General features: G+C 50.9%; 2 protein-coding genes across 2 annotated transcripts in view; one reads left to right on the top strand and one right to left on the bottom strand.

Moving 5' to 3' along the window:
• The window catches only part of tk2 (thymidine kinase 2), a 39,502-nt gene extending 35,519 nt beyond the window's left edge, over nucleotides 1-3,983 (top strand). The window contains exons 9-10 of the mRNA XM_085991855.1: nucleotides 338-418; nucleotides 2,481-3,983. Of these exons, the coding sequence (XP_085847981.1) occupies nucleotides 338-418; nucleotides 2,481-2,588 (189 nt within the window). The 3' untranslated portion in view covers nucleotides 2,589-3,983. The remainder of the gene's footprint in view (nucleotides 1-337; nucleotides 419-2,480) is intronic.
• Nucleotides 3,984-8,475: 4,492 nt separating this feature from the next.
• Nucleotides 8,476-26,236, bottom strand: LOC147116729 (uncharacterized). Its single transcript, XM_085991853.1, has 2 exons — nucleotides 25,714-26,236; nucleotides 8,476-12,193 (listed from the first exon to the last, which is right to left on the bottom strand). The coding sequence occupies exons 1-2, from the start codon at nucleotides 26,152-26,154 to the stop codon at nucleotides 10,622-10,624; spliced, it is 2,013 nt and encodes a 670-aa protein (XP_085847979.1). The 5' UTR covers nucleotides 26,155-26,236; the 3' UTR covers nucleotides 8,476-10,621.
• Nucleotides 26,237-27,820: the final 1,584 nt, after the last annotated feature.

The following is a 27,820-nucleotide window of genomic DNA, read 5'->3' as shown; positions in this document are numbered from 1 at the left end:
GAGTTCATGCTCCAGATCGTTATCTGCCGCCCCCCTCCCCAGCCCCCACCCCATCGCAGCCCCTGGAAGTATGTGTGTTGCCGTCAGTTGAAAACCGGGGCAGACTTAGCTGTGATGCCCCTAACAGTTGAATAGCTCCCCGACAAACTTGAAGAATGGCCACTCGGGCAAGGTAGCAGAGAACACCTGATGCTGGCTGGGACTGCACCCCAGCGAGGACTCGGCCCCTGCAGGAGAGGAAGGGGGGGGAAATGAGAAGGGTGGGTAGGGGAAATTGCTTCCATTTCGTGGGGTGGTTGTTGTTGGTTCTCACCGCTGGCTGTGTTCCATTTGTCAGGAGTATTTGGAAACTCTTCATCAGCTTTATGAAGACTGGCTGATCAGACAGACTTCCTTCAAAGTACCTGCCCCAGTGCTGGTGAGTAACTTAACTGGAAAATGCATTGCTAACTCACAAGGTCTAATGAGGTGGAGTGGAAAGAAAAGAAAGACTTGCATTTATATAGCACCTTTCATGATGTCCCAAAGCGCTTTATAGCCAATGAAGTGTAGTCACTGTTGTAATGTAGGAAACGCAGCAGCCAATTTGCGCACAGCAAGCTCCCACAAACAGCAGTGTGATAATGACCTGATATGTTTTAGGGATGTTGATTGTGGGATAAATATTGGCACCAGGACACCGGGGATAACTTTCCTGCTCTTTTGCGAAATAGTGTCCATGGGATCTTTTACGTCCACCTGAGAGAGCAGATGGGGCCTCAGTTTAACGTCTCATCCGAAAGATGGCACCTCCGACAGTGCAGCACTCCCTCCGCACTGCACTGGGAGTGTCAGCCTGGATTTTTGTGCTCAAGTCCCTGGAGTGGGACTTGAACCCACGACCTTCTGACTCGGAGGCGAGAGTGCGACCCACTGAGGCACAGCAGACACTCAATGAGGTGGCGTGGAGCTGGTTGTAGCGAGGTGGAGCGGAGCTGGTTGTAGCGAGGTGGAGCGGAGCTGGTTGTAGCGAGGTGGAGCGGAGCTGGCTGTAGCGAGGTGGAGCGGAGCTGGCTGTGGCGAGGTGGAGCGGAGCTGGTTGTAGCGAGGTGGAGCGGAGCTGGTTGTAGCGAGGTGGAGCGGAGCTGGGGGTTGTAGCGAGGTGGAGCGGAGCTGGTTGTAGCGAGGTGGAGCAGAGCTGGTTGTAGCGAGGTGGAGCGGAGCTGGTTGTAGCGAGGTGGAGCGGAGCTGGCTGTAGCGAGGTGGAGCGGAGCTGGCTGTAGCGAGGTGGAGCGGAGCTGGTTGTAGCGCGGTGGAGCGGAGCTGGCTGTAGCGAGGTGGAGCGGAGCTGGCTGTAGCGAGGTGGAGCGGAGCTGGTTGTAGCGCGGTGGAGTGGAGCTGGTTGTAGCGAGGTGGAGCGGAGCTGGCTGTAGCGAGGTGGAGCGGAGCTGGTTGCAGCGAGGTGGAGCGGAGCTGGGGGTTGTAGCGAGGTGGAGCGGAGCTGGGGGTTGTAGTGAGGTGGAGCGGAGCTGGTTGTAGCGAGGTGGAGCGGAGCTGGGGGTTGTTGTGAGGTGGAGCGGAGCTGGCTGTGGCGAGGTGGAGCGGAGCTGGCTGGCGAGGCGGAGCTGGCTGTGGCGAGACGGAGCGGAGCTGGCTGTGGCGAGGCGGAGCGGAGCTGGCTGTGGCGAGGCGGAGCGGAGCTGGCTGTGGCGAGGCGGAGCGGAGCTGGCTGTGGCGAGGCGGAGCGGAGCTGGCTGTGGCGAGGCGGAGCGGAGCTGGCTGTGGCGAGGCGGAGCGGAGGTGGCTGTGGCGAGGCGGAGCGGAGCTGGCTGTGGCGAGGCGGAGCGGAGCTGGCTGTGGCGGAGCGGAGCTGGCTGTGGCGAGGCGGAGCGGAGCTGGCTGTGGCGAGGCGGAGCGGAGCTGGCTGTGGCGAGGCGGAGCGGAGCTGGCTGTGGCGAGGCCGAGCGGAGCTGGCTGTGGCGAGGCCGAGCGGAGCTGGCTGTGGCGAGGTCGAGCGGAGCTGGCTGTGGCGAGGTCGAGCGGAACTGGGGGGTGTAGCGAGGTGGAGCGGAGCTGGCTGCAGCGAGGTGGAGCGGAGCTGGCTGCAGCGAGGTGGAGCGGAGCTGGCTGCAGCGAGGTGGAGCGGAGCTGGCTGCAGCGAGGTGGAGCGGAGCTGGGGGTTGTAGTGAGGTGGAGCGGAGCTGGGGGTTGTAGTGAGGTGGAGCGGAGCTGGTTGTAGCGAGGTGGAGCGGAGCTGGAAGTAGAGAGGTGGAGCGGAGCTGGTTGTAGATAGGTGGAGCGGAGCTGGTTGTAGATAGGTGGAGCGGAGCTGGTTGTAGTGAGGTGGAGTGGAGCTGGTTGTAGCGAGGTGGAGCGGAGCTGGTTGTAACGAGGTGGAGCTGGTGTTGCACAATGGATGTGTTGAGTGGAGAGTGTCTCGGAACTTACCCTCTGGGGTACGAGGCGTATCCCCTTCTCACTGTGTTAATACTCTGTTCTAGGTGATCCCTGCAGACCAAGATCTCCAGAAGATGCTGAAACAGTACGAGGACCACAGGAAGGACATTCTGTCTCACAGTCCCACAAAATCCTCCGGAAACTGCATGTAAACAGCAGGAGCAGGAACTTCAACCCATCACGTTACAAATCACAGCACGCGACCCCGAAAAAGACCACCATCCTGTTAAAACTTTAACTCCTGTTTACCATAAGCTCCCACTTTTGGACCAGTTGGAACTACAGTATTTCCAGTTGCTCAGGTGACAGTTTAGGACTCACTTTATTGCAGCTTAATTACACCATGCCATCCAGTTTCCACTTCTGTTGAGTCACTTGAGTCTTCGTTGTGGCCGTGTATTCTGGCTGCTCCCTGCGCTTGTAGCCAGTCCTCCCGCTGTCCTGTTCCTGCATCGATCCCATGGAATTCCCGGTCGGCGGAAAATGGACTTATTGCAGGATTTGGGGAGTCGGGCATTTTTAAGTGGTTATTGCAGGAGCAGTTGGACTGACACAAGTAACTTGTTTTAAAAAAAAAAATGTAAATGATATTACCAATCGAGCTCGATAGCTACTGAACACTTAGCCGGTCCTTCTATTCCTTTCACTCTCATGTACAGGTTAACAAAGCATATGGAATCCAGGACTGTATAAATAGTGGCAGAAGAGTGCAAAAGCCAGGGAGTTACACTAAACTTTTATAAAACATTAATACCACAGCAAAATACTGCAGATGCTGGAAATCCAAAATAACAACAGAAGACGCTGGAAAAACTCAGCAGGCCAGGCAACATCCGTGGAGAGTGAAATAGAGTCAATGTTTCGGGTCGAAACCCTTCGTCAGAACTGAGGAAAAAAAGCAGGAAATGAAACAGATTAAAAGGCCATTTAGAGCCATTGTCTGTTTCTTTACCTGTCCTATTACCATCTCATCTCACCTTGAATATCTCTTAATGTCTCTTCTTTCATCCCCTCCCCCATTTCCTAGCCCCCAAACTGCCTTTTAATCTTTTCATTTCCTGCCTTTTTTCCTCAGTTCTGACGAAGGGTTTCGACCCGAAACGTTGACTCTATTTCTCTCTCCACGGATGTTGCCTGGCCTGCTGAGTTTTTCCAGCGTTTTCTGTTGTTATTTTGGATTTCCAGCATCCGCAGTATTTTACTATCAGATTAAAAGGCCAGTTTGGGGGCTGGGAAATGGGGGAGGGGATGAAGGAACAAAAGGGAAGGTCTGAGAGGTGAAGAGACATTAAGAGATATTCAAGACGAGACGAGATGGTAATAGGACGGGTAAAGAGACAAAAGCTGGCTCTAGATAAAACACTAATTGTTCGCCAAGGGTGGTCAGCTGCTGTGGGAGTCGGTGGCGTTGGTGGTTATTTATATAAACATTCCTTTTGTTCCTCTTAACGGGACACGGCGTCCTATTCCATATCTCAGCATCTCCACCATGGAGGCTGTGTACAATATGTTAATAAACTTGGACTGGAAATCGTGCTCCAGCAGTGCTGATGGTTGGGTGTGATTTTTATTTGGCAGCAAAGCAATAAATGTGGTGTTGGGTGGGAATTGGTGCAGTGCAACATTGTGCTTCAACTCTCTGGGACTTGGGTCCTACTCCACTCCCAATTCACCTGTCTTTCTTCTCCTGCAAGAATCCTGGAACCGGGAAACGAGTTTGCAAACGAACACATTTTGACACCGAGCCTTGTAAAAGGAACTCTTGGGACAGGTGACCAAAAGCTTGGTCAAAGAGGTAGGTTTTAAGGACCGTCTTCAAAGGGGGTAAAGGCATGGAGAGGTTGAGGGAGGGAATTTCAGAACTTCGGGTCCGGGCCGCTGAAGGCACGGCCGCCAATGGTGGAGTGATTGAAAAGCGGGGATGCGCACAAGAGGCCAGAATTGGAGGAGCGCAGAGGGCTCGGAGGGATTGAAGAAGGTTACGGAGATAGGGAGGGAGCGAGGCCACAGAGGGATTTGAGCACCGCATGGACTGCAGCGGTTCAAGAAAGCTCACCCACTCCTTGGCAACTGGGGATGGGCAATAAATGCCGGCCTTGCCCGCGATGACTCGGTCCGAGAAATCTTTTGTGTGCTTAAACAGTGAGACACTAAGTACAAATGAATTGTGACCTTTTAACTGATCATTCACCCTGTCTGACATTTGTAAGAATGTTCTATGGGGGTGTCAGGAACTCCCCTCCCCCATCAGATTCTAAAACTACCAGGGAGACAGTGTCAGTAAAAGCACATTCTAATATTTATTAGGCTTTATTGAACAAAATAAACATTTAAACTGTACAGAGCATTTCAGCGGCGTTCAATCCCTTGTGTTGGTTTACACACGCGCGTGAACACACACCCTTACTCCTGCGCATGTGCACACCTCCCCCACACCCCACACCCGCCGTCTCAAGCTGCCACCTGGACTGACTTAACCGGGCAGCAAGTTTGCAAAAAATGAATTAAAAGATTGGACAAATTTATTAAATGGTTGAAGACACACAGACACAAAAAAGATAAATAAACAGAGCTGTAGGATTCAAAGTCTGCACTGGTTATCTGGCTACAGACTGTGGGTTCAAGTCCCACTCCAGAGACTTGAGCACAACAATCTAGAATGACAATGCTGTGCAGTACTGAGGGAGTGCGGCACTGTCGGATGAGATGTTAAACCAAGGCCCCGTCTGCCCTCTCAGGTGGACATAAAGGATCCCACGGCACTATTTCGAAGAAGAGCAGGGGAGTTCTCCCCGGTGTCCTGGCCAATATTTATCCCTCAACCAACATCACTAAAACAGATGATCTGGTCATTTATCACATTACTGTGTGTGGGAGCTTGTTGTGCGCAAATTAGCCACCACATTACAACAGTGTCTGCACTTCAAAAGCACTTCGGGACGTCTTGTGGTTGTGAAAGGTGCTATAGAAATGCAAGTCTCTTTCCTGTATCCATTCCCCAGTCCGGGACCTGACTGGACAAAGCATTTAAAAGGCAGGAGCCTGCTCTGAGCACTTCTGGAAGCTGGACTGGTGCCTGCGCATAGCCTTGCTTACAAGGCAGCTCTCCACAACTGGACTATCTCCGTCCCGAGGTTCAATCGTTAAAAGGTCTCCCAGGATCAATCCTGGGGTTTAGGAAAGGGTCTGATGATCATTCCTGCACCTGTCCCTTGTTTGCACAGGGCAGTGGAGGGTGTGAGCTGCTGGAGCCTCTCGCCCGCACGGTTTCCCCTCACCCTCACCACGGGTGAATCTTGTGACTGGAGTTTACCAGATGCCAGCTTGGCATTTTTCCAAGGAAAGAACTTGCATTTCTCCAGCGCCTTTCACAACCTCAGGACGTCCCAAAGCGCTTCACAGCTACACTGTTGTAATGTAGGAAACAGCCAATTTGCTCACGGCAAGCTCCCAAAATCTAAATGTGATAATGACGATGTTTTTTTTAGTGAAGTTGGTTGAGGGATAAATATTTGGCCAGAACTCCCATTGCTCTTTTTTTTGGACTCTAGGGGAATCCAGGGATATGGGGATCGGGCGGGAAAGTGGAGCTGAGCTTGAAGATCAGCCATGATCTTACTGAATGGCAGAGCAGGCTCGAGGAGCCGAATGGCCGACTCCTGCTCCTAATGATTATGTTCTTCGAAATAGTGATTTGCAAAAGGAGTATTGATAGAGGTGTTCAAAATCACGCGGAGTCTAGACAGTGTAGAGAGGAACTGTTCCCATTGGCGGAAGGGTCGAGAACCAGAGGACACAGATTCAAGGTGATTGGCAGAAGAACCAAAGGCGACATGAGGAAAAACTTTTTTACTCAGCGAGTGGTTAGGATCTGGAATGCGCTGCCCGAAAGGGTGGTGGAGGCAGATTCAAACACGGCTTTCAAAAGGGAATTGGACAAGTATCTGAAGGAAAAAGAATTGCAGGGCTACAGGGAAAGGGCGGGGGAGTGGGACTAGCTGAGGTGCTCTTGCAGAGAGTCGGCACAGGACGAATGGCCTCCTTCTGTGCGGTAACCATTCTATGATTCTATGGCTGTGGGATCTTTTGTGTCGTTCTGAGTGTGGGCGTGTGATGGCAGGGGGTTTGCACCACCAATGGAGGCCTGGGGAGATGGTGGGTGGGGGGGGAAGGGATGAAGCGTATAGCCAACTGAAGTTGGACAAGTGCGGAGAGGGGGAGATGCGGTGGAGATTGCAGAGGTCGGATGGCGTGAGGGGGCAAGGCCATGGAGGAAATGCCCCAGTGGTGGAGGACTTTGGGGGCCTCGGGTCTAAACTCACCTCCTCCCGAGCTCACTACACTCACCACATGTCGCAAATTACTCACATACTGGATCCCAAAACAACTTCACATTATTTTTAATATTACCGACAGAGGGCGCAGAGGAGATTTACTAGAATGGTACCAGGGATGAGGGACATCAGATACGTGGAGAGACGGGAGAAGCTGGGGTTGTTCTCCTTAGAGCAAAGAAGGTTAAGAGGTTTAATTGAGGCATTCAAAATCATGAAGGGTTTTGATAGATTAGATAAGGAGAAACTGTTTCCACTGGTAGAAAGGTCAGTAACCAGAGGACACAGATTTAAGGTGATTGGCAAAAGAACCAGAGGGGAGATGAGGAAATTTTATTTTTACGCAGCGAGTTGTTGTGATCTGGAATGCGCTGCCTGAAAGGGCGGTGGAAGCAGATTCAATAGTGACTTTCCAAAAGGTAATTGGATAAATACGTGAAAAGGGAAAATGTGCAGGGCTGTGGGGAAAGAGCAGGGGGAAGTGGGACTAATTGGAGAGCTCTTTCAAAGAGCCGGCACAGGCACGATGGGCCGAATGGCCTCACTCTGTGCTGTACGATTCTATGATGCTAGGTCCTGTCACGATTGCACATGTGCGGAATAGACACCAGATTCAGTAGGTATTATTTGGTATCATTGTCTAGTAAAATCTCGGGGCCTCCAAACCGAACCATTGCCGGGCGGGGGGCATAAGGCAAACGCCGTCCCTGTTTCCCCTTAAAAGGGCAATGGCACTAATATTTCCAGGAAGGACGGGTCCCCTGATCCAAAATGACTTTTTAAAATTTAAACAGTAAAATACAGGTAGACTATCCTTTATCCGAAAACCTCGGGACCAGCCATGTTTCGGTTTTCGGAGAATTTCGGATTTCGGAAGGTGGGTCCGCGGGGGTCGGGGCCGGCGGGGGTCGGCGTCAGCGGGGGGGGTCGGCGGGGGGTCGTGCGCACGACTTACGCTGACTCTCTGCTCAGCGTAAGTCGTGCGCACGACTTACGCTGAACGAAAAAACCTTCGGTTTTTAGAGGGTTTTGGTTTTCGGATAAAGGGTAGTCTACCTGTACAGAGAAAAGAAAATTAAAAACAAACATTTCCGGCGGTGCCCATAGGTGACGGGAGGGGGATGGGGAAGAGTATGGGATAGGATGCGGCAGTGGAGTTTTGGGTGAGTTGGAGTTTGAGTAGGAAGGAGCTGAGGAAGCCAGTGAGGGCCTCGCTGGAGACGTTGAGTTGGGAGGTGACCAAAAGTCCAGGTTAGGGTTTTAGCTGTGGTGGGGGTTGAGTAGGGACGGAGGTGTCTTCGGACATGGCGACCTTAGTAATTGAGGCCATTGGTGACTTTTCATAAGGAAAGACCAGAGGGGAAAGTTCATGAGGCGCCTCGCTAGATGGGAGCGCAGGTCACAGAATTGACCCTACAGTGTCGTGGCCTCAGCTCCAACCCACACTCCGGCCTAGTGAGGGAGCCTGGCTTTGTTTCCATGAGCCCAGCAGTTGTCAACCCCATGTTTATTCTTGCCCCTCCACCACCCCCTAGCTACTCCTGGGCTGGGCGAATTCACTAAACAGGGGTGCCAAACCGGTCGAGGAAGGAGAATTTATTGTGATGAATGACCCACTGTCCACCTCCGTTGGTCTAGTGGTTCTGTTCTGGGCTTGTAATCCAGCGAACGCAAGTTCAAATCCTCACGCTGGCAGTTTGAGAAATTTAATTGTTTTATATAAAATATCTAGAAATTAAAAAGCTGGTCTCAGTAAAAGTGACCATGAAGCTGTCGGATTGTTGTAAAAACTCAACTGGTTCACTAATGTCCTTCAGGGAAGGAAACCTGTCATCCTTATCCAGTCGGTGGTGAGCAAAAAATTCTGAAGGACAGTATTAATCGTCATTTAGAAAGGCACGGATTAATCAAGGACAGTCAGCATGGATTTGTTAAGGGAAGGTCGTGTCTGACTAACTTTTCTGAGGTAACAAGGAGGGTTGAGGAGGTTAGTGCGTTTGATGTAGTCTACACGGATTTTAGCAAGGCTTTTGACAAGGTCCCACATGGCAGATTGGTCAGAAAAGTAAAAGACTGTGGGATTCAATGGAAAGTGGCAAGTTGGATCAGAAATCGTCTCAGTGGCAGGAAGCAGAGGGTAATGGCCGATGGGTGTTTTTGTGACTGGAAGGCTGTTTCCAGTGGGGTTCCGCAGGGCTCAGTACTGGGTCCCTTGCTTTTTGTGGTATATATCAATGATTTAGACTTCAATGCAGGGGACATGACTAAGAAATTTGCAGATGAAACAAAAATTGGCCGTGTGGTTGATTGTGAGGAAGAAAGCTGTAGACTGCAGGAAGAGATCAATGGACTGGTCAGGTGGGCAGAAGAGTGGCAAATGGAATTCAATCCGGAGAAGTGTGAGGTAATGCATTTGTGGAGGGCTAATAAGGCAAGGGAATACACTATAAATGGGAGGATACTGAGAAACTTAGAGGAACAGAGGGACCTTGGAGAGCATATTCACAGATCCCTGAAGGTAGCAGGACAGGTAGATAAAGTGGTTATGACATACGGGATACTTGCCTTTATTAGCCGAGCATAGAATATAAGAGCAGGGGGGTTATGCTTGAACTATATAAAACACTAGTTAGGCTGTAGCTAGAATACTGCGTGCAGTTCTGGTCACCACATTACAGGAAGGATCTGATTGCACTAGAGAGGGTACAGAGGAGATGTACGAGGATGTTGTCAGGACTGGAGAATTTTAGCTATGAGGAAAGATTGGATAGACTGGGGTTGTTTTCTTTGGAACAGAGGAGGCTGAGGGGAGTGTATAAAATTATGAGGGGCCTAGATAGAGTGGATAGGAAGGACCTATTTTCCCTTAGCAGAGAGGTCAATAACCAGGGGGTACAGATTTAAAGTAATTGGTAGAAGGATTAGAGGGGAGTCGAGGAGAACATTTTTCACCCAGAGGGTGGTGGGGGTCTGGAACTCACTGCCTGAAAGGGCGGTAGAGGCAGAAACCCTCATCACATTTAAAAAGTACTTGGATACGCACTCGAAGCGCCGTAACCTACAGGGCTACGGACCGAGAGCTGGAAAGTGGGATTAGGCTGGAGAGCTCTTTTTCAGCTGGCACAGACAAGATGGGCCGAATGGCCTCCTGTGCTGTAAATTTCTCTGATTCTCTGATTCTGGGGCTATAGGTGACTCCAGTTTCACACCAGTGTGGTTGACTCTTATCTGCCCCTTGAAGTGGCCTTGTGAGACATTCAAACTGCTACAGGAGAAGGCGGCAACTAGGGGTGGGCAATAAATGCCAGCCTTGCCAGCGACGTCCACATCCTGAGAATTAAGTAAAAACAAAAGGTTCATCTTTCTCGAGCACAAATTCACATAAGAAATCATTGGGCAAAGAACCTCTTTGGCTGAAATGGACATAAAGGCGGGGTGCATTGACAGAAGTATTCAACGGTAATTAGCTTTCATACAGTATTTGGATCAGTACGCTGTTGTTAATATCTCCCCATCTCTCCTGAAGGCGTTGGCTCTTGCCTGGGTTCTCAGGCACCCTTGGTGCCTCGACCAAGTGGCCATTCTTCCTGTGCAAGACCAGGCAGCAGGCAATGTCTCCACAGGGCTCCAACTGACAGCCACATGCACGCACATACCAAAGAACATTCGACTTTGTTAAGGAGCAGGAGCAGGAACCCTGGTCGAATTTCCCCATCCTACCCCAGGGGGCCAATTGTAGCATCAGGGCGACCAAGCGGGCCGGGATCAGCTGACCCCGAGATTTTCACAGTCAGTTTGGCTCAACCGCCAAGGAAGCCTCGCCCCCGCCCCCCCCAATCAAGGGCCAGGCTCTAGCGGCCTTCCTTGCAGCGGTTACATCTGACGGGTTTTTCATCACCGAGCTCGGCGCTCTTGCCCGTCAACTTGCTCACGTAGAGAAATGGGTCGGTGCTTTCCCCAAGCATCAGCTCCTGGATTTGAAGACATTCCCTGGATACTGTCTGGCACTGACCCGCCGTGAGCTCGGAGCTGCAGTTTGGACAGATCGGGGCGCCGCAGACGTCGCAGGATATTGCCGAGGAAGCCTTGCCCTCCAGGCTGTTGGGTGGGATGTAGAAAGACTGCGGCGGCTCTCGGACAATCTTGCCCCCGCTCTCCTGCGTGGAGTTGGCCGCGAGGTCGGGGTTGTCCAACAGCGGCCTCCCCCCGAGCAGCTCGGTCGGGGAGCACACGCAGCACTCGGGGACGGCGGGGGTCCGACGGGCCGAGAACTGGCGGGCTGGCTGGGTCTGCCGGAGAGGTTTAGCTCCTGTTGGCTCAGAGTGGCTCAAGCCCACACATTGGGGCTCCGAGGCTCGGAAGTGGTCAGTCTGGTGGAAGAGCACCGGCCCTGCGGTCTCGGCTACTGGATAGGGCAGTTTCTCCGTATCTATGTTCTTCAGCTCAATCTCCACGGCGGAGATGTAATCCTTCTTCCGACCGTTGGCATTCCCATTCATGAAGCCGCCATATTTTAGCGAGGAGATGCTGTCCGACATCTGATAGCTTTTGCCAGACCACTTGTCATCTGGATATTTCTGGCTGGCAGCATCGACCACACCATGCTTCAGTGGGCATTTCTGGTCGAGGGCATCGAAAGCCGCTCTGTCTTTATTCTTCAAATTCCTATTATCCGAAGAGGTCGCAATGAGCGTTGAATTGGAGAAGGGGCTCAAGGAGAGAGGCCCAGTTTGCCCTGGGGACAGTTTTACCAGAGATTCCGCTTGAGCCTTTTGCATCAGCGACTCGTCCAGGACCAGTAGAGAATTGCACTGCTCCAGTTCCCCAGCTGGAGACTCGACTTCAACCAGCTCCCGAGTCAGGTCGGCGGCGATGGCAATATCGGTGTATTCGCTGTATAGGTCGATGCTGTCTGGTAGTAATCTCACGGAGGTAGACAATGGATCGTGTGTGGCATCAGACTTTCCATCCTCGAGCGCGTCAACCCGCAGCCCAAGGGTTTCTTCGTGGTGGGCGGTGGTGAGCGGCGCGGGCGCGTTGGGCAACTCGGAACGCAGGCCTGACTTTGAGCTCCCCTCGTTTCCCAGGGCGGCCCCTTCTCCGAGTCTTCCGGATCCCGTTGCCATGGCGTTCAGGCATTTCACGCAGTCGGCCTGCTTAAGGGGCAGCGTGGACCTCATCTGGACAATGTCCTGACAACCGCCATGCGTTGCTTGGTCCAGCGCTTCCTGCATCAGTTCACACTCGGCCCGGGCCAAGAAAAATTCAAACCCAAGTTGACCAATTTCCTCCTTGTTGACCTGCTTTGACATCACGTACTCGCTGGCTCCTTTCCGAGCGTATCCCATCTTTTCCAAAATTCCTTGAAGAACGTCAGGCGGTAACACGGGTTGAATGAAGTAGACAAAGGCTCCTGTGAAAGTCTGGAGTAAATACGATTGCGTTAGGTTTTCAAGCAACGATTATCTCCGGCATCTTCCCGTCCACCTTCTGACCCCCCCTCCAATTTTCTCCCCCACCTGTCCCCATCTCTCCTGAAGGCACCAACTCCTTTCCCAGATCCAAACTCGCACCAAGTCCCGTTCACCCGTCACCCGCGCAGCCGGCTCTTCAATGAGAAAAACCACAAATGCGACTGCCCCGTGTCCTAACTCGCACCAAGTCCCGTTCGCCCATCTCCCCTGTGCTCGCTGACCTACATTGGTTCCCGGTTAAGCAGCACCTCGATTTCAAAATTCTCATCCTTGTTTTCAAATCCCTCCATGGCCTCGCCCCCTCCCTATCTCTGTAATCTCCTCCAGCCCCACAACCCCCCCACCCCCCCCCCCCGAGATATCTGCGCTCCTCTAATTCTGCCCTCTTGAGCATCCCTGATTATAATCGCTCCACCATTGGTGGCCGTGCCTTCTGTTGCCTGGGCCCTAAGCTCTGGAATTCCCTCCCTAAACCTCTCCGCCTCTCTTTCCTCCTTTAAGACGCTCCTTAAAACCTACCTCTTTGACCAAGCTTTTGGTCACCTGCCCTAATTTCTCCTTATGTGGCTCGGTGTCAAATTTTGTGTCTTAAATACTCCTGTGAAGCGCCTTGGGACATTTTACTACGTTAAAGGCGCTATATAAATACAAGTTGTTGTTGTTGTTATTATTATTTTGAATGGGCCGAAAAACAATTAACGGGAACATTGCCCATCACCCCTGTGCTCGCTGACCTACACTGGCTCCCAGTACGGGAATGTCTCGATTTAAAAATTCTCAACCTTGTGTTCAAATCCCTCCGTGGCCTCGCCTCCTCCCTATCTCTGTAACCTCCTCCAGCCCAACAGTCAGAGGTGTCATTACCTGAATTAGACAGGGAAGAGGGGGAGTCGGAGAGAGGGCCTTCAGCATCTCCTGGTCTTTGAACCGTTGTTTATCCCTGGGGCCAATATTTACCCCTCAAATCAACATCACTAAAAACAGATGATCCGGTCATTATCACATTGCTGTTTGTGGGAGCTTGCTGTGCACAAATTGGCTGTCACGTTTCCTACATTACAACAGTGACTACACTTCAAAAAAGTACTTCATTGGCTGTAAAGTGCTTTGGGACGTCCTGTGGTCGTGAAAGGCGCTATAGAAATGCAAGTCTTATTACTTGTAGCGATTTCTCCCCTCCATGGGCTCCGCCCCGCCTCCTCGGTTCCAGGAACTGCTCGTAACCTCCTGAAACCAAACCCGTTGGTGACTCGTGATGAGTAGGTGGGAAATTTCCCCACTTCCCCCATCTTAACGTCTATGTGTTCGTGTGGGTGGAGTCCACTCGATGCTTGACTGGGCCATCCTGTGACATCAGCAAGCTCCACAGAAAAGCTTTTAAAAGAGGGACTTCGGCGGAGGGTTGGATTCTAATCTCTTCCTTCTCCCGTACCCCATCCCCCCAGCAGACCTCCCCCACCCCCAGTGTACTGCTGGAGATCAGGACCCCTGCCCCGAGCACTGAATCTCTCCATGGCACTGGCTTGCTGGGGTGGAGAAGCTATTCTGTTCCACTGCTGGGCAATACGGTGGCTTCACAGAGAAACTCAACTCTGTACAGCACCTTAACGCATTTCTCAAGAATGTCCCACAGTGCGTCCCATACAATGAATTATCTTAAAGTGCCGTCACTGCTGTTACCTAACCAAATACAGTTACATAGAAAGTACAGCACAGAAACTGGTCCAACTGGTCTGTGCCAGTGTTTATGCTCCACACGAGGCTCCTCCCACCCCTCTTCATCTCACCCTATCCTCCTATTCCTTTCTCCCTCATGTGTTTATCCAGCTTCCCCTTAAATATATCTATACTATTCGCCTCAACCACTTCCTGTGGTAGCAAGTTCCACATTAGAAAGAAGAAAGAAATAACAACAGAAAATGCTGGAAAAACTCAGCAGGCCAGGCAACATCCGTGGAGAGAAATTAGAGTCAACGTTTTGGGTCGAAACCCTTTTTCAAAACTGGAAAGGAAATGAAATAGATCGAAAGGCAGGACTGCGATAGAACAAAAGAAGTAAAGAGACATTAAGAGGTATTCAAAACCAGACGAGATGGTAATAGGACAGTGGAGACAAAAGATGGCTCAGATTAGGTGTGAAGTGTACTGGCAGAAAGAGAGACAGCTGCCATGTGGGAGAGAGAAAAAAAAAGGAGGGGGGGGAAGGGAAGACCCAAAACAAAGGGGTGGAAAAAAATAAGTAAAAATGTAATAGGGGCCGAGGTTATGATCTGAAATTGTTGAACTCGATATTGAGTCCGGAAGGCTGCAAAGTGCCTAATCGGAAGATGAGGTGCTGTTCCTCGAGTTTACGTTGAGCTTCCGTGGAACAATGCAAGAGGCCAAGAATGGTGAGGTCCGAGTGGGAATGGAGCGCTGAATTAAAATGACAGGCGACCGGAAGCTCGGGGTCACCCTTACGGACTGAACGGAGGTGTTCCGCAAAGCGGTCACCCAATCTGCGTTTGGTCTCCCCAATGTAGAGGAGACCGCATCGTGAGCAGCGAATACAGTATACTAGATTGCAAGAAGTACAAGTAAATCGCTGTTTCACCTGGAAGGGGTGTTTGGGGCCCTGGACAGTGGGAAGGGGGGAGGTATAGGGGCAGGTGTTACATCTCCTGCGCTTGCACGGGAAGGTGCCAGACGACGGGGAAAGGGCTGTTGGGGGTGAAAGAGGAGCGGACTAGGGTGTCTCGGAGGGAGCGGTCCCTACGGAATGCTGAAAGGGGAGGGGAAGATGCGTTTGGTGGTGGGATCACTTTGGAGGTGGCAGAAATGGCGGAGGATGATCCGTTGAATGTGAAGGCTGGTGGGGTGAAAGGTGAGGACAAGGGGAACCCTATCGTGGTTCCGGGAGGGAGGGGCAGGGGTGAGGGCAGAAGTGCGGGAGATAGAATGGACACGGTCGAGGGCCGTGTCAACCACGGTAGAGGGGAATCCTCGGTTGAGGAAAAAGGAAGACATGTCGGAAGCACTGGTGTGGAAGGTGGCATCGTCGGAGCAGATGTGGCGGAGACGGAGAAACTGGGAGAATGGAATAGTCCTTACAGGAGGTGGGGTGGGAGGAAGTGTGGTCCAGGTAGCTGTGGGAGTCAGTGGGCTTGTAGTGAATATTGGTCGATAACCTATCCCCAGAGATGGAGATGGAGAAGTCGAGGAAGGGAAGGGAAGAGTTAGAGATGGACCATGTGAAGGTGAGGGAAGGGTGGAAATTGGAGGCAAAGTGAATGAAATTGTCTAGTTCGGGGCGAGAGCAGGAAACGGCACCGATACAGTCATCAATGTATTGAAAAAAAGAGGTGAGGGAGGGGACCCGAGTAGGACTGGAACAAAGAGTGTTCCACATATCCCACGAAAAGGCAGGCATAGCTAGGACCCATGCGGGTACCCATAGCAACACCTTTGATTTGGAGGAAATGAGTGGAGTTAAAGGAGAAGTTGTTCAATGTGAGAACAAGTTCAGCCAGGCGGAGGAGGGTGGTGGTGGATGGGGACTGGTCGGGCCTCTGTTCAAGGAAGAAGCGGAGCGCCCTCAGACCATCCTGGTGGGGGATGGAGGTGTAGAGGGATTGTACGTCCATGGTGAAAAGGAAGCGGTTGGGGCCAGGAAACTGGAAACTGTTAAAGTGGCGGAGGGCGTCCGAAGAGTCGCGGATGTAGGTGGGAAGAGACTGGGCAAGGGGAGAAAAGATAAGAGTCGAGATAGGAAGAGATAAGTTCCGTGGGGCAAGAACAGGCTGAAGCGGTGGGTCTACCAGGGCAGTCCTGTTTGTGGATCTTGGGAAGGAGGTAGAAGCGGGCTGTGCGAAGAAAGACTTGCATTTCTATAGCGCCTTTCATGACCACCGGACATCTCAAAGTGCTTTACAGCCAATGAAGTACTTTTTGGAAGTGGAGTCACTGTTGCAATGTAGGAAATGTGGCAGCCAGTTTTCACACAGCAAGCTCCCACAAACAGCAATGTGAGAATGACCAGAGAATCTGTTTTATGTTGATTGAGGGATAAATATTGGCCAGGACGCTGGGAAAACTCCCCCTGCTCTTCTTCGAAATAGTGGCCGTGGGACCTTTACGTCCACCTGAGAGGGCAGACGGGGCCTCGGTTTAACGTCTCATCCGAAAGACGGCACCTCCGACAGTGCAGCACTCCCTCAGCACTGCACTGGGAGTGTCAGCCGAGATTTTTGTGCTCAAGTTCCTGGAGTGGGACTTGAAACAACGACCTTTGGCCTCAGAGGCGAGAGTGCTGCCCACTGAGCCACGGCGGACAGCTAGAGCATAGAAATAGCACAGCACAGAAGGAGGCCCTTTGGCCCATCGAGTCTGTGCCGGCTTGTTCGAAGAGCAATCCAGTTAGTCCCACTCCCTGCTTTATTGGATTTATTAGCGACTATCTTATTATTTATGGCCCCTAGTTTTGAAATACCACAGACATTCGACAGGATTCCCCATGCAGCAATGAGATGAGCAGCCCCATTAATCTGGTTTTGGCGAGGTTGGTTGAGGGGTGAATGGTTGGCCAGGGACACCGGGGAGAACTCCCCCGGCTCTTGTTCGAGACAGTGCGGCGGGATCTTTTGCCTCCACCTGAACAGGCAGACGTGCGCACACAGGCCGACACTGCAGCACTCCCTGAAGGATCAGCCTAGGCTGTGTGCTCACGTCCTGGAGTCGAGTCTGAAGCCCACAGCCCTCGGACCAACTGAGCGACACTGGCATTTCATCAGGATCAAGGGTGCGCCGACCCTCCAGGAATGCCCTGGAGTCTCCAGGAATTGATGGTGAATCTCCCGCACACTGCGGCCAGCAACCGGGGGGAAAATCATAGGGGTAATAAAGTAAAAAATATTGTTATTTTCCCATTTTCTTTGAACACCTTTTAATAGTTATAAAAAAATATTGGCAATGGAGGGGCAGCAAAAGGCTGTTTGACTGAAGTTGAGCATCATCCAATCAGGTAACGAAGTGTCTGTTCGCTTTCCGATTGGCCGCGGGGCCCCGCGAGGATGGACGTGTTGGGTGACCAATAGCGGGGGGGGGGGGGGCGGTCACGTGACGTAACCTCCTGGAATACGTCTAACCAGAGTTAGCAACCGTATTAGGAAGAAATTATTTTTTCCCCAAAAGCAGTTCAGCTGCTCGTTTTAGAAAAGAAAGCGAGACTTGTGTTTCTCCAGCACCTTTCACCACCTCAGGATGTCCCAAAGCGCTTTACAGCCAATGAAGTACTTTTTGAAGTGTGGTCACTGTTGTAATGTAGGAAACGCGGCAGCCAATTTGCACCCAGCAAGCGCCCACACACAGCAATGTGATAATGACCAGAGAATCTGTTTTAGTGATGTTGGTTGAGGGATAAATATCGACCCAGGACACCGAGGAGAACTCCTCTGCTCTTCTTCGAAATAGTGGCCGTGGGATCTTTTACGTCCACCTGAGAGAGCAGTCAGGGCCTCGGTTTAACGTCTCATCTGAAAGACGGCACCTCCGACAGTGCGGCGCTCCCTCAGTACTGCCCCTCCGACAGTGCCGTGCTCTCTCTGTACCGCCCCTCCGACAGTGCAGCGCTCCCTCAGTACCGCCCCTCCGACAGTGCAGCGCTCCCTCAGTACCGCCCCTCCGACAGTGCAGCACTCCCTCAGTACCGCCCCTCCGACAGTGCAGCACTCCCTCAGCACCGCCCCTCCGACAGTGCAGCACTCCCTCAGTACCGCACTGGGAGTGTCAGCCTGGATTTTGTCTGCGACCTTGTGACTCAGAGGCGAGAGTGCTGCCCACTGAGTCACGGCTGGCACCACTACCATTTGGTTCGATGAGCCGGTGCCTTTTTTCTATCCCAGATTTCGCCTCCCTCTTCGATTGAGGCTCACCGCCCGCAGGGTCAGTGTTCCGCAGGAAGCACCTGATCATGCACGAGCTGGATGGGGAGTGGGGGGGCTGGTTGTTCATCGGGGAGCGTCAGGACAGAGACCCAATACCGTTCCTCGCCCGACACGCTCTCTGCAACAGCCGGTGGGAACCCTGGCTGGATTTCCTCCCCCTCCTCCCTCCCCAGCTTGGGGTTCCCGAGGCCCATCTCAACTATTACCTCTGCTGCAATCTGCTAACTCTCAATAGATTGGAGCTGGGATCCTCCTGCTCAGTATATCCTGTTCTGTATGAACAAGCCCCACACTAGGTGGAGCAATTTCCCACTAAACTATGGGGAGGGGTGGAAAGGGGGGTGCTACAACAACAACAACAACGTTGCATTTATATAGCACCTTTAACATAGTAAAACGTCCCAAGGCGCTTCACAGGAGCGATTATCAAACAAAGATTTGACACCGAGCCACATAAGGAGATATTGGGGCAGGTGATCAAAAGTTTGTTTGGAGGTCGGTTTTAAGGAGCGTCTTAAAGGAGGAGGAGAGAGGCGGAGAGGTTTAGGGAGGGAATTCCAGAGCTTAGGGCCCAGGCAGCTGAAGGCACGGCCGCCAATGGTGGAGCGATTAAAATCGGGATTGTGCAAGAGGCCAGATTCGAGGGGAGCGCAGATATCTCGGAAAGTTAGAATCATAGAATGGTTACAGCACAGAAGGAGGCCATTCGGCCCGTCGAGCCCGTGCCGGCTCTCTGCAAGAGCACTTCAGCTAGACCCACTCCCTCGTCCTTTCCCCGTGGCCCTGCAAATCTTTTTCCTTCAGTACCTGGGCGAGGGGCCCCCAGAGACCCGGGCGAGGGGCCCCCAGAGACCCGGGCGAGGGGCCCAGACAACACGAACTCAAATCCAACCAGGGCAGTCTGAGAATTTCAATTCAGATTTTAAAAATCTGGAAATTAAAAGCCGGGTCTCGGCAAAAGTGATGGCGAATCTGTCGGTTTGTTGTAAACTGGTTCACTCGTGTCCTTTAGGGAAGGAATCCTGCCGTCCTCACCCGGTCTGGGCCTATATGTGACTCCAGTCCCACACCAACGTGATTGACTCTCAACTGCCTCTGAAATGGCTCTCAGCAGATGGAACACTGTATAACTAGGGTGGCGGGGGGGGGGGGGTTGGTGGAAAGAGGTAACCAGGGGGGTAAGTTTTCAGAAATAACAACAGAAAACACTGGAAAAACTCAGCAGGCCAGGCAGCATCCGTGGAGAGAGAAACAGAGTTAACGTTTCAGGTCGAAACCCTTCTACAGAACCTGGTTCTGACGAAGGGTTTCGACCTGAAACGTTAACTCTGTTTCGCTCTCCACGGATGTTACCTGGCCTGCTGAGTTTTCCCAGCGTTTTCTGTTGTTATTTCGGATTTCCAGCATCCGCAGTATTTTGCTATCGTAAGTTTTCAGAGTTCGTATTTAGGGGGAAGGGGAATTACTTGCAATTATTCGTGGGTTAAGAGCCACTCAGTTGTATGAAAACCGCTACCAGCGGTTGAAGGCGGTGGCTCACCACCACCTTCTCAAGGACAATTAGGGACGGGCAATAAATGCCAGCGACGCCCACATGCCGAGAATGGGTAAACGAGGTTGTACGTCAGTCGTTGGATGGGCGCCACAGGAATTGCTGTAAACATCACAGATCTCAGGGTCTGTCACCAGGCTCGGCTCCATTGTGTAAACAGAGAGTTCCAGGCTGTCTGCCAGGGTAAAGACACATTAAGACAGGCGAGTGCAGCCTCTTCACACAATAAATTGTCTGTCGGCTCTCCTAATACTTCACTCAACATCAACTTGCATTTATATAGCACCTTTAACGCAGTAAAACATCCCAAGGCGTTTCACGGGAGGGTTAGCAGACAAAACTGACACCGAGCCACATAATGAGATACTAGGGCTGACGGAGGTCGGTTTTAAGGAGCATCTTAAAAGGAGGAAAGAGAGGTAGCGAGGCGGAGAGGTTTAGGGAGGGAATTCCAGAGTTTGGGGCCCAGGCAGCTGAAGGCACGGCCATCAATGGTGGAGCGATGAGAATCGGGGATGTGCAAAAGACCAGAATTGGAGGAGTGCAGAGATCTCGGAGGGTTGTAGGGCTGGAGGAGGTTACAGAGATAGGGAGGGACGAGGGCCATGGAGAGATTTGAAAACAAGGATGAGAATTTTAAAATCAAGGCATTGCTGGCCCGGGAGCCAATGTATGTCAGCGAGCACAGGGGGTGATGGGTGAACGGGACTCGGTGTGAGTGATCAGAGATATGGACTTTTTTAACATGTTTTTCTTTTCCTTCAGGGAGCCGCCACGTGCTGGGGTACCGTTCTACTGGGATTGGATGCCCTCCAGTACCTCGCATAGGCAGCAATTCTTTACGTGTGACCACGTATAGTGAGTGCCGGCAGACGATTCGACTGTGTTGGGGGGGGGGGGGGGGGGCGGGCGGTCTCGACTGGTCCCGTTTCTGCCCTTTCCCTTCAGGAGGGGTTGCTTGATAACTGTCTGGAAAGAGAGCTCCAGCTGGTCTTTCCCATGGACCCGAGGTCAACTCTTGCACCTCCACTGGCGTCCTGGCCGAGATCGGGAAACTCAACACAGGGAACCTGCAACATTCTTGATCTGTAAGTGCTCGTAATTCATACAAAAACAGCTAACGGTGGCACTTGCTGTAATTCTGGGTCGATCTGTCAATTGCATAAGTAGTCTTAACACATGGCATAGCGTCAAATACAAGGTTAGGGTCTTCATATATTTATACTCTTAGATAGAACGGTGCTAGCCACCTTGTAAGTGGTCTGAGCGTCTTATGTTCAGGAGTGTGCCCGTACTACCCAATATCTAACTAAACGATAGTGAAACCCAGGGGCGTGACAGTCAGACCTCTGTATGTTTACAGTGAACATACAGAGCACCAGTTATGATCGAAATCAAGCAGTACGACTCAACTTAGCACAATTATTTTTAAAAATGAACACGCTATGCTTCCCCATATCACTTGGTTGCATTAAACTTGACTTAAACACGATAACTTCTAGCTAACCTTCTGCATCTGAAAGTTCAGAGTCTGGGTGAAAGCTTGTCCTAGCAGCTTTCTGTTTAACAGCCTGACTATCGGTGAGTGCGTCTATGTTTTACTATGTTAAAGACGCTATATAAAATACAAGTAATTGTTCACTCTCTCGCGCACACACACACACATATTCATGCTCACTCTCTCATGCACACCCTACACACTCACGCTCCAGCTCTCTCACACACACACATCCCTCACACATGCTCCCTCTCAACCTTGCGTGTCTCACACACACACACACACACACACACACTCGTGTGCCTCACACATGCCACATGCACACTGCCGTTCCCTCTCTCTCTTATGCTCACATCTCTCGCTCTAGTATCTGGTGACTGACTGCAGAAAGGACGGTAAAGGCAGTATCTTCAATCTCGTCATCTTGAAACAATGATTGCACTCCCCACAAGAAGCCCAAAATACATAGCCAGCCCACACTAGAAAGAACCTTGGGAAGAAACTAAAGAATAGGGTCAACTTGATCCAGAAACTCGCCAGATCCACATGGGGAGCAGACGCTCAAACCCTCCGTACGGCAGCACTCGCCCTGGTGTACTCCACAGCGGAGTACTGCTCTCCGGCATGGCTATCAAGTCCGCCTGTCAAATCCGTTGCTGTCCAGCTGAATTCTATGATGAGAATTATCACCGGTACGCTTTTATCGACACCAACAGCTTGGCTGCCTGTGCTTGCAAACATCACACCACCACACCTACTCCGTGAATATGCAGTCTCCGGAGAATACAGCCGCTACACCAGCAAAGACATGCCGATCCAGGCCGACTTGAACAACCTACCACCAACCCCACTCAAATCTAGACGGCCATTTTGGACCCTCGCCGAAGCCCTTCAGTGATCTCCTCTCAGCCTTGATGACTGATGGTGAAATGCTTGGAAGAACTGTGACATACGGATTGGATTCCTTATAGAGGACCCCACAGTACAACCTGAAGGATCAAACCTTCCTCTCAAACAGTGGACAACCATCAACCACCTCAGAACCGGTCATGGCAGATGCTGCCACCTTCTCCACAGATGGAAGATTAAAGCATCCCCATCATGCGATTGTGGAGCTCCTGATCAGACCCTGGAGCACGTCATTGAGCACTGCCCTCAGAGGAAACTCACAGGCAGCCTACAAGATATCCCCGCTGTTGCACCGGAAGCTTTGGCCCGGATATCTGACTCAGATATTGACATCTGATTTGCTACTACCGTACGAAAGAAGACGACGATGGCTAGAAAGACCAAAGCAGAGGTGCGAAACTCCCCAGGATATCTGGATCGCTAGAAAAGACTCCGATTGTGCCTGGACCCACCCCCAACAAAGTCTGTGTCTCTACTCCCTGCCTGGCAGACATTTATTATCCTTTGTGTGATAAACCTCACGGGTATCCAAGTAAAATTCATTTGTTACTAATTTATATTTGAGATCTCTGCAGCTATTCCCCAGCCTTATTGTAAAACACGAGCCAGTATTTATCTGATCTAAGGTCTCTCTGTTCTGTGCAGATCGACCTATATTAACCTTTGCTCATCGCTCGACCCTCTCACTCTCTCCCCCCCCCCAGTTTCTGTGCTGTAAATTCGATGTAATTCTCCGTCAGCGCTGCAGTTTGTAGCAGGTTTTGTTCATATGGAGGGGCTCGGCGGGCCACCTCAGAGGGGCTGTGAATTGTTGTTGGCCTTCGTAGCGAGAGTGTTCGAGTACAGGAACAAGGATGTCTTGCTACAGTTGTACAGGGCCTTGGTGAGACCACACCTTGAGTATTGTGTGCAGTTTTGGTCGCCTTATCTGAGGAAGGATGTTCTTGCCATGGAAGGAGTTCAGCGAAGATTCACCAGGCTGATACCTGGGATGGCAGGAATGACGTATGAGGAGCGATTGGGACGATTGGGCTTGTACTCGCTGGAGTTTAGAAGAATGAGAGGGGATCTCATTGAAACTTATAAAATTCTGGCAGGACTGGACAGACTAGATGCAGGGAGGATGTTCCCGATGGTCGGGGAGTCCAGAACCAGGGGTCACAGTCTAAGGATAAGGGGTAAGCCATTTAGGACAGAAATGAGGAGGAATTTCTTCACCCAGAGAGTGGTGAACCTGTGGAATTCTCTACCACAGAAGGCAGTTGAGGCCAATACATTAAATATATTCAAGAAGGAGTTGGATATATTTCTTAAGGCTAAAGGGATCAAGGGGTATGGGGAGAAAGCAGGGACCGGGTACTGAGCTTGGATGATCAGCCATGATTGCATTGAATGGCAGAGCAGGCTCGAGGGGCTGAATGGCCTACTCCTGCTCCTATCTTCTATGTTTCTATGTTTAGAGTCAACCACGTTGAGGTGGGACTGGAGTCACATATAATAGGCCCAGACCGGGTAAAGACGGCAGGTTTCCAATACTAAAGGGGCATCAGTGAACCAGATGGGTTTGTACCACATTCCGACAGCCTCACGCTCACTTTCACTGACAGCAGCTTTTTAATTCCAGATTTAAAAAAGAAATTGGATTGTCCTGAAAACCCACCGGGTTCACTTTCGGGAAGGAAGCCTGCCGTCCTTACCCGGTCTGGGCCTATTATATGTGACTCCAGTCCCACCCCAACGTGGTTGGCTCTTCTGACGGAGGGTCACCGACCTGAAACGTTGACTTGGTTTCTCTCTCCACCGATGCTGCCCTGACCCGCTGAGTTTTTCCAGCGTTTTCTGTTGTTATTTTGGATTTCCAGCATCCGCAGTATTTTGCGTTCGTATCGTGGTTGACTCTTAACTGTCCTTGGAATCACAGAATAGTACAGCGCAGAAGGAGGCCATTCGGCCCATCGAGTCTGCGCCGGCTCTTTCGAAGAGCAATCCAGTCAATCCCACTCTCCCGCTCTTTCCCCAGATCCCTGCAATTGTTTCTCCTTCAAGTATTTATCCAATTCTCTTTTGAAGGGGACGATTGAATCTGCTTCCATCACCCTATCAGGCAGCGCAGTCGAAATCCCCACCACTCGTTGCGTAAAAAAGTTTTTCCTCATCTCGCCTCTGGTTCTTTTGCCAATCACCTTGAATCTGTGCCCTCTGGTTATCAGCTTTCAAGAAGAAATCCCACCACCAGATTCTCAGACAGGGATGGGCAATAAACAGTGACCCTCACATACTGAGAATGAGTAAGATTTTTTTTAAAAACACAGTATGCTTGACTGTGATGCCACACACACGTTTAATTTCCAGGACACCCTCAATGCCTGGTTCTCACGTAAGGAAAGGCCCCTGGGGTGCGATACTGGAGGCTGCTCCGGCCTTTTGGGGGGGGGGGGGGGGGGGGGTGAAAACTAAGATTTTCACAGTGGTTATGGGGCACTATTTTTAAATTTAAACTTTTGGAATCCTGCAAGGATAAGGAGTTACAAAGCACAAGGTTTGTTGCGGTGATACTTAGTTATATTTTGAAACTTTTTAAAATGTATATTTCCTCTGAGCGCGGTTTGTGGAGAGGTTACAGGGGAGGTGCTGTGTGATATTAGCAAGGATAACCAAACCCAACGCAAAACCTTCCAGCTGCTATTTAAAGAATCTGTGCTTACGATGTCACTACAGAAAAAGAACCCATATCTTACGGTCACTACAGAAATCGTACCCTGATCTTACGATGTCACTACAGAAATCTTACCCTGATCTTACGATGTCATTAGAGAAATCGTGTCCAGATCTTACGATGTCACTAAAGAAACTACGATGTCATTAGAGAAATCGTACCCTGATCTTACGGTCATTAGAGAAATCCTGCCCTGATCTTACGATGTCATTAGAGAAATCCTGCCCTGAACTTACGTCACAACAGAAATCGTGCCCTGAACTTACGATGTCACTAAAGAAACTACCCTGATCTTACGATGTCATTAGAGAAATCGTACCCTGATCTTACGGTCATTAGAGAAATCTTACCCTGATCTTACGATGTCATTAGAGAAATCGTGTCCAGATCTTACGATGTCACTAAAGAAACTACGATGTCATTAGAGAAATCGTACCCTGATCTTACGGTCACTACAGAAATCATACCCTGATCTTACGATGTCATTAGAGAAATCCTGCCCTGAACTTACGTCACAACAGAAATCGTGCCCTGAACTTACGATGTCACTAAAGAAACTACCCTGATCTTACGATGTCACTAAAGAAACTACCCTGATCTTACGATGTCATTAGAGAAATCGTGCCCTGAACTTACGATGTCACTACAGAAATCATACCCTGATCTTACGATGTCATGAGAAATTTTGCCCTGATCTTACATGTCCTAATCTTACAATGTCATTAGAGAAATCTTACCCTGATCTTACGATGTCATTAGAGAAATCTTACCCTGATCTTACGATGTCACTACACAGTTACCAGAGGAAGCTGGTATCCCGTGTAGAGACAGACCTCCCCCACCCCACCACCCTCCGACTTTGAACACACCAACCTTGATGGTCTTGATCTCCTTCCGCCAGGGCCACAGGTACAGGTTGACGGAGATGAGCTCCAACACCTCGAAGGCTTTGCTGAGGGCCCGGAAGAGCTCCTGCCGGGGCTCCTGCCGGCCCCTGGGCGCGACAAAGTCGCGGGCGAGGCGGTAGAAATCCAGCAGCTGGAAGCGCTGGCAGGAGCTGGCGGCGGAGTCCAGCAAGTCCTTGCCCCGCCGGACCTGCACTTCCCCGGTGCAGGGCGACAGGTTGCCGGAGACATAGTCCTTCTGGTAGAAAGCCAGGAAGTTCTGATAAACTTCCCCCTTGCTGCAGCTGCCCATTGTCGGCGCGGGGAGACTGGATACAGCAAATGTGTCAGTTTCCGCAAATGTGTCAGTTTCCGCAGTGTATCCCTCGCTCGCCCGCCCGGCAACAATGTCTCTTCCACCCACTTTCATTCAGTTTTTTCCTTTCCCCCCACCTCCTCCTCCTCGTGGATTAAAGGCGGGGGCCGCCTGGCGCAAGTTTTGTTGCTTTTAATCCCCACTGCGAGGCACTGGGCAAAGTGAAAGTGCTCATGCGCAATTCTGCAGTTTCGCTTCCCTCGATTGCTTGTTTCACGTTGGTGGGGAGAAACTCGACCGGGAGGGCACAGATTATTGTTTCTTTAAAAAGTAAGACTTGCATTTTATAAGTAAGTAAAAGTAAGACTGGCCTCTTAATCTATGTCATTCCCTGGGCCTCTTTAGTCTTGACAAAGGGTTTCGACCCGAAACGTTGACTCTATTTTCTCTCCACGGATGTTTCCTGGCCTGCTGCGTTTTTCCAGCATTTTCTGTTGTTATTTCGGATTTCCAGCATCTGCAGTATTTTGCTATCGTACTTGCATTTATATAGCGCCTTTCACGACCATCTCTCATTACGCGCAGGCTCCTTCCCAACTTCTAGGTTTTATAGACACATAGAAACATAGAAGATAGGAGCAGGAGTAGGCCATTCGGCCCCTCGAGCCTGCTCCGCCATTCAATGAGATCATGGCTGATCATCCAAATTCAGTACCCTGTCCCTGCTTTCTCCCCATACCCCTTGATCCCTTTAGCCTTAAGAAATATATCCAACTCCTTCTTGAATATATTTCATGAATTGGCCTCAACTGCCTTCTGTGGTAGAGAATTCCACAGGTTCACCACTCTCTGGGTGAAGAAATTCCTCCTCATTTCAGTCCTAAATGGCCTACCCCTTATCCTTAGACTATGACCCCTGGTTCTGGACTCCCCGGCCATCCGAAACATCCTTCCTGCATCTAGTCTGTTCAGACCTGACAGAATTTTATAGGTTTCGATGAGATCCCCTCTCAATCTTCTAAACTCCAGTGAGTATAAGCCCAATCGACACAATCTCTCCTCATACGTCATTCCTGCCATCTCAGGTATCAGACTGGTGAATCTTCGCTGCACTCCCTCCATGGCAAGAATATCCTTCCTCAGATAAGGCGACCAAAACTGCACACAATACTCAAGGTGTGGTCTCACCAAGGCCCTGTACAACTGCAGCAAGACATCCTTGTTCCTGCACTTGAACCCTCTCGCTACAAAGGCCAACATACCATTTGCCTTCTTAACCACCTGCATGCTTACCTTCAGCGACTGGTGCACAAGAACACCCAGGTCTCTTTGCACTTCCTCTTCTCCCAATCTGTTGCTATTTAAAGGGACACCCCCCCTCCCCCCACCCTGTTCAAGGATTTACAAAAATAACTCTTGAAAGACATTTATCTGTTTTCTTTCTAATGCAAAATTACAAGCTCTGTTGATTAAAATATAATTAAGGCTCGGAGTTGTCTCATGCCATATAAAGATAGACAAACCTTTAATCTCTGAAAAGAAAGACTTGCATTTCTATAGCGCCTTTCACGACCACCAGACGTCCCAAAGCGCTTTATAGTCAATGAAGTACATTTTGGAGTGGAGTCACTGCTGTAATGTAGGAAACGCAGCAGCCAATTTGCGCATAGCAAGCTCCCACAAACAGCAATGTGATAATGGCCAGATAATCTGTTTTAGTGAAGTTGGTTGAGGGATAAATATTGGCCCCAGGACGGCACCTCTGACAGTGCGGCACTCC

The sequence above is a fragment of the Somniosus microcephalus genome, chromosome 6 (genome assembly GCF_052327205.1).
Source record: "Somniosus microcephalus isolate GS21.2 chromosome 6, FLI_Smic_1.0, whole genome shotgun sequence".
Taxonomy (NCBI): domain Eukaryota; kingdom Metazoa; phylum Chordata; class Chondrichthyes; order Squaliformes; family Somniosidae; genus Somniosus; species Somniosus microcephalus.
The sequence above is the reverse complement of the archived record's forward strand: the minus strand, read 5'-3'. Positions and strand labels throughout refer to the sequence as shown.

What these genes read in the sequence shown, in the direction of transcription:
- LOC147116729 (XM_085991853.1), bottom strand. Translation starts at nt 26,154, where the DNA reads ATGAAAGTGGGTGGAAGAGACATTGTTGCCGGGCGGGCGAGCGAGGGA. An exon ending in AGGAGATCAAGACCATCAAG is followed by an intron (nt 12,194 to 25,713) that starts GTTGGTGTGTTC and finishes TATTTACTCCAG; the next exon opens with ACTTTCACAGGAGCCTTTGT.